This window comes from Athene cunicularia (genome assembly GCF_003259725.1).
Source record: "Athene cunicularia isolate RWA chromosome 3 unlocalized genomic scaffold, athCun1 chr3_part1, whole genome shotgun sequence".
In the NCBI taxonomy this organism is placed as follows: domain Eukaryota; kingdom Metazoa; phylum Chordata; class Aves; order Strigiformes; family Strigidae; genus Athene; species Athene cunicularia.
This window is the reverse complement of record NW_020799097.1, coordinates 33,551,739-33,561,470: the sequence shown is the minus strand read 5'-3', so window position 1 is coordinate 33,561,470 and position 9,732 is coordinate 33,551,739. Positions and strand designations below refer to the sequence as shown.

The window sequence follows — 9,732 nt, the reverse complement described above, 5'->3', positions numbered from 1 at the left end:
GGGGGGGGGGGGAGCACAGAGAGGACCTCCCCAAAACGGCAGCTCCGAGGGGACAGCAGATTCCTCCTGCATCCACTAAATGGAGTCTTGAGATACCTGTCACTGGAGGTAGAGTTATCAAAGCTGATAAACCCATAGCATCTAAAATGACTGCAAGTGAAGATCATTACCTAACAAAGTGCAAAGGCAATGCTTAACTAAGAGGCACACCTCTGCTTGCAAGGGCCAGCAAAGAGGCCTAAGGCAAGCCATTTAGCACAGTCACTGCTGCACCACTGCAAATGTTTCAGCAGCACTGAGACCATAAAAGATTGGGTTGGTGACAGCTTTTAGTGTCTCCTAGCATCAAATGTCTTCCCATTTTTCTTTTGCTCTCATCTTCCAGGCAGAAATAAAGAAAAGATTAAGAAACTGGGCAGTCCAAGTACCATATAAAATGGAAACTAGAATAGGAAAGGAAGACAACAGTTGTCTTGAAAATCTGGTACAAGATAGAATGGTAGAGATCTGAGGAAATTTGGCTCAGGGAAAACTGCTGATCACAAGGAAAAAAAAAAAAAAAAAAAAGAGACTTGCATTGAAACAGGAAACACAAAGCCCCTTGGTATATGCAACAAGTTAAGCCAACCTCACCACACGTCCTTCTCTCTCTCCCTGCTTGCCTGGTCACAGGAAGGATTACAGGAGGACAAAGTGCAATTCATTACTGCACAGCCAAGGAAAAGCAAGCAGACATCCATGTTAAAGGCACACTCCTCCAGTTCTGCCCTTCCCATCCTGTTGGCCTTAGTGAGACCACAGGACCTGGGAGGGTCTAAGCTCATTTTGCCTTACCATAAAAAACAAACCTTGGTCCTTGTAACAAATCCCCAGTGGAGTTAGAAAGCAAATGGCGTGATGTCTGCATCCTCCCTGCCCATGACATTTATGGCAGATTATTTAGCCTTTCTGTGATTGGTTTTCTTAACAAAACAAATCAAACTACTTGTATCTACGATTTCATGTTAAAAGTCTTCTCAAATGAGAACTGTTCAACAAGCACAAGACGTTGTGACAAGCCCTATATAGTTTAAACTAATACCTGAGGAACAGTCAGTCCTCGAACTTGTGCACGTGCCAGGTTTACCATTTCAGCAAATACGAACATCATCAATACACACATGTGAACAGAGGACACCCTGTCTTAACAAGGAAGCTCACTAGTGGCTAAAGACCCACTTCATGCTGAAATATAGAACAGTTGTTACAAAAAGATCTGCTGGAAAGCAATGCATCCATGCACTTCTGACTTCATTTTCCCTCAGTGTTAACTCTCCCTGCTTTCTAACTCTCTCAGACCACAGCTGTGCGTTATTAAATTGCTAGAAGAAAAGCAAAACCACACTCCTACTCTTCCTTTGACACCGGTGCAGCTCAGTGGAATCACCCTTTGATTCACAGTGGTGTGTGTGTGTGAGGCTAGAACCAAGGCCTCTGTAGCACAGAAATAAATGTAGCACAGAAAGCTGAAGAAAAAGTGTTTGCTTTTGTAGCAGGGTGCAAGGGGCTTGCCTTTCAAGACACACATTATTGGAAGCAAGGTTTTTCTGTCAAATGACTGCAGACATGAACTAGGAAATGCAGTTCTGAAATTGCACAACTGGCTTAAAAGTGAGCTCAAGTTGTCAACAGGGCTTCCTTACTAGTCTGTAAAACCTAGATCCAAGTTTTTACAGACGTAAGTACATCACAACCAAACACAAAGATAATGCAGTGTTGTAAGATAAAGCATGAAACTTTCTCAGACACTGCACTGCTTTGAATAGGCAGAGTCATGGGACTCAGGGCTTCTTTGGATTCACAAGCTAGAATTTCAAGAGCACCGTCCCTGTACCCGAAGTTACACCACAGAAAGGACAGCTGCCTTCCTTACACTAAACTGAAGGCTTACAAGGTGGAAGTAATTCTTTGAGCCAACAAAGCTGACAGGAAAACAGGCCACAGACATAAAGGGGCAGATATGTCAGTTTTTCTGAGCCATTCTAACATGAACTGCTGTACAGATCATGTGTCTAAAGCTGTGCTATAGAAGCCAACAGCTGGTGACAGGGAGAAGCTTTCAGGCAGGCAGGTGATGCACCGAAGCTGTAAGATCTGGCCATCCTCCTACTGCATGACAGGGTCTCTGTCAACAAAAAGGATTTGCTCTGACTCCTTTCTCTGGACAGGAAAGCTGCCACTCACCCAGAACAAGACAGAGAGAAGTCCAAGATCATAATTTCAAAATGATAGCTATGTATGTATGTGTGGTTTACAGTTGGACTCGGTGATCTTAATTAAGGGTCTTCTCCAACCTAGGCGACTCCATGATTCTACTATTTAACTGCAGCAAAACTTGTTCCCAAGCCTGTCCGCCCAGTCAGTTCCTAAAATGTTCAAAAATGAGATTAGCATCAGGGACTGCTGCCTGTCAGGCAGGGATTCAGTAGGTACACAGCAACAGCTTCAGTTTAGTAGTTTCTTGATGGCACATGACAAATTGACTGCCCAAAGTGTATCTTATTCAGATGCAAGTTGTACTGGTGTCAGGAATGGTTCTGCTCCCCTGGGCTGCCAAGCTACCCAGCCCCCAGCACTGGGCAGGCTCTGACGTCCCCCCACCTCCCTCAGCACCCTGGCCTAAGCAGTGAGTCTCCCTCCAGCTGCCTTCACCAGCTCTGTAGTGAACCTCACTCCCCCTTACCTGTGTGAATTGGGACACAGCAAATGGCCAAGGCTCTACTGAAAGCTAAGTGACAATCAGGTTCTTCAGCAAGTTTCAAGATAAGCTTTATTTTAAAGGAGAAAAAAAAAAACCCAAACCAAAACAGGATACAGTGTTTACATTTGATCAGTCTCCTATGCAAGTTACATACTCACATTGGACACGTTTTTCACAGCCAAGTGTTTCTTATTGGCTGGCAGTGCAGTAAAACATCACACTGTGGCAGTCACTGCACCGCTATGAACACAAGTACTGAAGCCAACCGAACACAATTTCCATCCCAAATCCTCTCCCGCTGCCATGGGTTAAACATGGTAACATTTCTTACTCCTTTCAGAAGAGTAAAACACTGTCCTTTCCAAGATGCTTTGTAACAGATTTTGACTATCTGACATCTTCCAAATGAGTGGAATTTTAAAAGCAATTCCCCAGTCTCTTCATTTGGATTGGCAAGATCCCAGGCTGTATTTAGGCTCCTGAGCATTTAAGGTTTGCACATTGAACACCTTTGTTCCACTCCATGACACTGCCACAGGGCACAACTGGAACTGCTTCAGATCCAGCCAGCATGGGTTTTACCTGTGAAGAGGCTCGTGTTGAGCACAGGTGATCTTGCCACATACTCTGGCAGGAAGGGCACACCTCTCCTATCTACAAAGGTGTTTTAACAAAGGTACTCTGGCTCCTCTTTAGAAAACTCTGCTGAAATCTGTCTTTGGGAAGTTGTTTTCTCTGAGTACGTTTCCCCTGGTAAATACTTGCCAGTCTGAGGTAAAGCTTTTAGCTTCTCTGTCTTCTGGTGATTGGTTTTCACAAATCTTAGCAGGTTAACGATAGCAGCTGGTGTAATTCCAGGGATGCGGCTGACTGCACCAATCTGCACGTGAAAACAGAACAAGTTAACTGAGAACAAACCTACACACTGGAGCTAGTGAGAAATGAGAACAAAAGCTGTTGGTATTCCTTTCCCTAATTCTCCTCACCCTGCTGTGTCCCTTGGGGAGACAGAGAAGGGATTTCATAGCTGCTCAACCTTGCTGTGGCCCAGTATCTTACCGTCTGGGGACGGTTAGAGTCCAGTTTCTCCCGCACCTCTGCTGAGAGGGATGCATCAATGGCAAAGTAATCTAGGTCCTCTGGCAGTCGGAGGGCTTCGTCACGACGCACTTCTTCTATTTCCTGCTGTTGATTGACTACACACCACTCGTAAGCAGCTGTGACAGAAGATGAGGGAATCAAGAAGACCAGATATAGTTGTTTATGTGAAACAGGTCACTTGCAGGAATTCTTGGAAGCAAAATGAGCAATTCCACTGAGACGGTAAAAAGCTCCTAAGGAAGTTTCCAGCCTCACAGACTAAAGAGCCTAATTCACATCACTCCTTTGGAAGAAGTCAAACTCTTCAATTTGTTACATGAATTAAGATACACGGGTTGGCTTTTCCTCTCATCCAAGGAAAGGATGGTCTGTTTGACAGAGCAGTAAAGAGGAAAAACCCAGGAGTGAACACAAATAATCTCACCCCACAAAGTGAAACATGGGTACTTGTGCAGGGCTGTGGCCTATGGTAAAAGGTGCATACTCTGGTAATAGTGTTTCATTTCACTAAGCAGCAACATGAAACGCACTAGGATTAATGGATTGGCTTTCCCCCCGTTGAATAAAACATGCGCAGATGCCACTAAGAGATCGTTAACTCTTGTACTCTACCTTCTATTTTCAATCTCGCTGCCAGTTCTTTCCACTGAGCAAGCTTTCCCAGGGGCTCTGGGACAGCCCTTGCCAGAAACTCCATGTTGGCCTCTGGATATTGAAGGATGTCATAGGCACTGTGGAGTAAAGCAGTGAGTTTTTATGTTAGGAAGGAGCCACTTGGGTAAGGCAGATTTATAGCTGTTCCCAGCTCAAACTTGTAAAGATCTCAGCATATGCCAGGACAACTGCAGAGCCAAGCTCACCTCCCTACTATCTTCTCTCAGTACACAGAAGAGCTGTTAAACTCTTGAAAAGGGACCCTTTATGAAACATGAACAGCAAGATAGAAGGGACAAGGGTAAGGGCATCAAGAGGAACCTTTCACAGAGACTGAGTCAGCCAGGTCTTCCTCACTGATTTAAAACAGCAGTAAAGATAAGGTGAGATAAAGAATGGGTAAGGGAAGCAAGGGCCTTTGTGTACAAGAACAGCTACCATCTGACACTAGCCTGAAATCAATCCCTGCTTTATCAAGCTTTCAGCAAAGCAGCAACCCACTAAAAAACTGTCACCACTTGGTGACACACTTAACAAGGACAACAAAAACTGGCTGGGCTAGTGGAGTATGCGCTTGCTTTGAGAGACTATGTTAGCACCAGGCAATGTGGCATAGAAAAAACATCAACATCGCATTTATTCCACAGGCAAACATCAGATGTCTGTCCCCCAAAGGTGATAAAGCTGGCATCTTGGGAGTACTGACAGCTTGAGGAAGGACGGACAAATGGTCTGAAACCACTAGCCAGATGTGCTAAAGAAAGTGTAGGTCAGACCTGAAAGCTTCAGCTGTAACCTCTACCTGACAGGCGATCTTCGACTGCTACTGATGGGAACTTCTGGTATTAACTGGGACCATTTGGATATGCTGAACTGAAGGGATTTTAGTGTTGCAATTCCATCCTCTAAAGCAGCTTTCATCTTAATTGCTTGTTCATATCGCTGCTGTGACACACATCCAGCTTCTTCAAAGCCTGCAGAGACAGATGGTGTATGAGAACAAAGGTATACAAACCTGGCAGGGCTGCTGACTGCAAGAGCCACCATAATAAAATACCTCTGTGGGTGAGCCTGGCATCGGCATTGTCAGGCCGGAGGGACATGCGGAACTCCACGCGACTGGTGAACATCCGGTATGGCTCGCTGGTGCCCAGAGTGGTAAGGTCATCGATCAGGACACCAATGTAGCCTTCAGTGCGACTGACAATGAAAGGGGGCTTGCCATGAACCCGCAGGCAAGCATTGATACCAGCAATCACACCCTAGGCAGATATAAAACAAAACCAAACCCATTTATCCTGTGGCTAAGACATCAGCACACCCATCTCCAAAGACTCATGCATCAAACTGTACCTTGGAAAAATGCAACAGCCTGTGCTAGGGATCTAGGCAGTTTCTTTCTTGCCATACTACAAATGTCTGAAGGGCTTCCTCCCCCTGCTGACGTGACTACAGACAATTCCCACATGTTTTCAATTATACCCATCACAGAGTCTCCATGTTGAAACATTTGGCAGTGCTTCCAATTACTTTTGTTACTGCAATCTCAGTAACAGCAACTGTAGATACTAAAACTAAAAATACCTGGGCAAGTCTGGAATTGAGGTGAGCAGCAAAAGTAAGGATAGCTCAATGGCACGAGATGGGCCTAACAAGACTGCAAAGACAACCGCCAAGGCAATACCACTTTCTGAGTAGTGAGAGTACATGATCAGATTCACCCACCTGAGCGGCAGCTTCTTCATAACCTGTAGTGCCATTTATCTGGCCTGCAAAGAAGAGGCGCTGAACAAGACGAGACTCAAGAGAAGCAGTCAGTTGACGGGGATCTAAAAAATCATACTGCACACCATAGCCTACAACAAACAAGACAGATCTCATGGGAGGGATTTTGAAGGTCCCTATTCATCAGCAAAGGCAATCAATGAGTTAGAATGATTTAGGTTATCAACTTTCATTTACAATTTAAAAGCAACTAAGGAAAAATCCCTGCATCCAAGAATTAATTATATTTCATATATTTCCTTTGTTTTGTTAGCTCTAAACAAAATCTCGTTTTTATTAACTGCTAAGTACTATGACAAATAGATTTAAAACTATTCATCCCCCTCACCTGGCTGTAGTATCTTGGCTTTTTCCAAGCCTGGGACAGATTTGATCACCTGCTCCTGGAGCTCAGGTGGCAGAGTCATCGACATGCCTTGGGGGTAAATGACATTGGACTCCAAGCCCTCGGGCTCCAGCCACACCTGATGTTTTCGGTTTGGGAAGCGCAGAACCTTTGATTCAAGAGAGGGACAGTACCTGCAACAGTAGACAGCCATGAGCACCACCTGACACGGAGAAAAAGTAACTTTCCAGAAGCAAAGCAGGAGACACCTGCAGTTTCAGACAGATTGTGAGCTCTTGTCAGTGACAGCCTTGCGTGATGCCACATACTTACCGTGGGCCTCTTGTTGTCTCCCTTATATGGTTATTCAGGTGGATGTTATCATGGATAATTCGCTGGGCTTTCAGGGTAGTGTGAGTCAGGTAACATGACAGCTGATCTTCTGGCTGAAAGAGGCCAAAGCTCACTTTAAATTAATTCAGTCACAATACTGTACTCTTACTGAACAACTCTGAGGATCTCCAAGGGCTTTTCCAAGACAGTTGGCTCCCCATCACTCTAGGAAATAATAGTGCTGTCATACCCACTGTAAAGACAGAACATGAGTGATCAGAGAGCTTGAGCAACATGTCCAGAAGCAGACCAAGAACAGAACTCAGGAGTCCAGAATTCAAGTTCTATTCCATACACCATATTCCTAATTACAGGATGGATATTGCTATTAAAGCAACACATTACATCACAACATTCATACATTCATACAACTATAGGAATTCAAAGCTCTGAAGTAAGAAGAGTAAGTGCTGACCCTACAGCTAACAGCCAATTAAAGAGTCTAGTGAAGAAAAAAACCCAAAGAAATCTCTCAATACCCTGCAATTAACATAGAAAATTCAAGGTTTGGAAAAAACCCCACCATGTGAAGTATATACTGAGTTTTCTGGAAAAAAGTCAATAGACTCACATTCAAAGTAGTAGTAATGTTGCACCTCAACTCATTAAAATCTTTCCTACACATACAAAGAACTTAAGTGATACTACTTTTGCCCCCACCCCATACAGGTTATTGCAACTCCCATATGTTCTGGGGCAAATGAACTGTCTTTAAGTTACTGTGAACATGCCACCTCTGACCTCTGTGGGTAACCCCATCCTTTCTCCTTCCTAGTCAACAATACAATTAATGATCTCTAATTTCAACATTTTAATCTTATTCTAGAGTTGGAGTAACAAGCAAGACATAATAAATCTCTGTGATATAGGTCTAATACTGGAAGTATTTTGTAAACCACATATGTAACCAGCACATGAAGAATACTAACAATATCATATTTCATGCAATTCTGACTCTAAAAGAATGCTGTTCTCAAGGTGAGAAGTGAGACAGTACTGGCTTTCAAAAGAAGACAAGCAATTTCTCCCCTTGCATTGAGAGTCCTCAGAAACATAACATCTCCAGTATGAATACAGCCCAGCTCCCTTCCCCTGGCTGATTCCAAACATGACATTCCCAGAACCACTCCCCACCACCCCACCTGGCACTATGTGCATTTGATGTGTGTTATCCCACCTTGATCCAGACAGCCTCGCTAAGGAAGCTGAATGGCACTGGAGGATTGTCAGCTGCACGTTCCTCCAGACCACTGAAATCAATCGTATCTTTGGCAAGTCGGGGTGGCGTCCCAGTCTTCAGCCTGCCCACAGCAAATCCCAGTTTCTCCAGAGTCTGAGCCAGGCCGATGGCTGGCTGGTCCCCTAGCCGCCCAGCAGGGTGCATCTCCAGTCCAATGAAGATCATACCCCTCAGAAACGTACCGGTGGTCAGGATAACGCTCCCAGCATGTACTGTGCTCCCATTCCCTGAAACAGCAAGTTTTCAGAGATGAACATATGTTTTAGTTACACTTGGCCTAAATCAATTCTACCGGCCAATTCAGCTCCCTCACTGATGAATCAGAAACGTTTATCCCAAAGGCTGCTCTTAGTGTAGAGTAACTGCAGGTGCCTACTGAGTTACTAGCACATACCCAACACGACTCCTGTGACTTGGCATTTTCCAGGATGGTCTGGTTCTGGCTCTGTCAACAGAAGATCCTCCACAGATGCCTCATGAACTGTCAACAGTGGTGTGTTAAGGATTTCCTTCTGTCATGAAAGGAGTTACTGCAAACATCTAGAAAGTTATGAGACATGGGCAGTCCCAAACCTTGCGGATTTCCAAAACATCTACCATCCTTTTCCTCTTTCCATTCTTACCAGGTCACTCAATTGCTGTACTCTCCATCTACCAAGTACAACTTTTCATTCACAGGTAGAGTTTAAGCTCAGAGGAAACTATGTGGTCACAAAGCCAGACATATATAAAATGCTAAAGTTTTTAAGCTATGCTGAGCTCCAACAATATACACTTCACTAAAGTACCAAACAGAAAGCTGTCTAAGTTTGATAGGAAAATATTAAAATACAAAGCAACACCCTCATCATGCTCTGTAGTTTATAGTAATACTTAAGATAGCTATCATTTTTACCAGTCTGTATGTACAGACGTCCCTACGGATGGTTAACGTGTCCGCACAGATGGCGAGCTCTCGGGAGCGCCGCCGGCTCTGTAACCCCTCCGCCCCAGCACCAGGGGCGGGCCGCCCACCCAGCGCACGGAGAGCTCAGGCCGAGTTCTCGCAGACGCCGTCCTATCTCCGCACAAGGGCAAGCTTAACTTGTAAAGGTCGCTCGCTGCGAGAGGGAAGAGGGGCGCTCGGCCTGCCCCGCCGCCCGCGCTCACCTGCATGTGCTCCTTGTAGCGGCCCCGGTCGATCTGGGCGCGGAGCCCCCACACCGCCGGGCCCTTGCAGCGGTTCAGCACTTTGTAGTGCAGGCCGGAGCGGTCGCAGATCCGGCCGCACAGCCCGTCCAGCGCGTCCACCTCTCTCATGAGATGCCCCTTCCCGATGCCACCGAAGGAGGGGTTGCAGGACATCTCCCCTGGGGGGGACACACGGGCTGCCCTCACCACCGCCGCCCCGAGACCCCGCAACCGCCGCGGCTCAGCGCCGCTCCCCGGACCGGGGAGGCCGGAGGCGCCTGCGGGAAACGGGCCGGGCCCCGCCGGCTCCCCGCGATACCTTCC

The 9,732-nt window shown here is 45.9% G+C and overlaps 1 protein-coding gene and 1 long non-coding RNA gene across 3 annotated transcripts in view; one reads left to right on the top strand and one right to left on the bottom strand.

The window, feature by feature from the left end:
* Positions 1 to 2,786: 2,786 nt before the first annotated feature.
* MTO1 (mitochondrial tRNA translation optimization 1) lies at positions 2,787 to 9,700 on the bottom strand. Of its 2 annotated transcripts, none has more exons than XM_026845539.1 (11): positions 9,388 to 9,700; positions 8,633 to 8,750; positions 8,176 to 8,465; positions 6,939 to 7,051; positions 6,609 to 6,799; positions 6,221 to 6,351; positions 5,553 to 5,757; positions 5,298 to 5,469; positions 4,454 to 4,572; positions 3,800 to 3,957; positions 2,787 to 3,620 (listed from the first exon to the last, which is right to left on the bottom strand). In XM_026845539.1, exons 1-11 carry the CDS (start codon positions 9,580 to 9,582, stop codon positions 3,408 to 3,410), a joined length of 1,905 nt encoding a protein of 634 aa, XP_026701340.1. In that variant the 5' UTR covers positions 9,583 to 9,700; the 3' UTR covers positions 2,787 to 3,407. The 2 variants fall into 2 exon arrangements, with proteins under 2 accessions (XP_026701340.1, XP_026701341.1); XM_026845540.1 differs by lacking the exon at positions 9,388 to 9,700 and adding an exon at positions 8,862 to 8,961 and having other exon boundaries at positions 8,633 to 8,778.
* Positions 9,080 to 9,732, top strand: part of LOC113478381 — a 16,258-nt gene continuing 15,605 nt past the window's right edge. The window contains exon 1 of the long non-coding RNA XR_003398049.1: positions 9,080 to 9,170. This is a non-coding gene — a long non-coding RNA (uncharacterized LOC113478381). The remainder of the gene's footprint in view (positions 9,171 to 9,732) is intronic.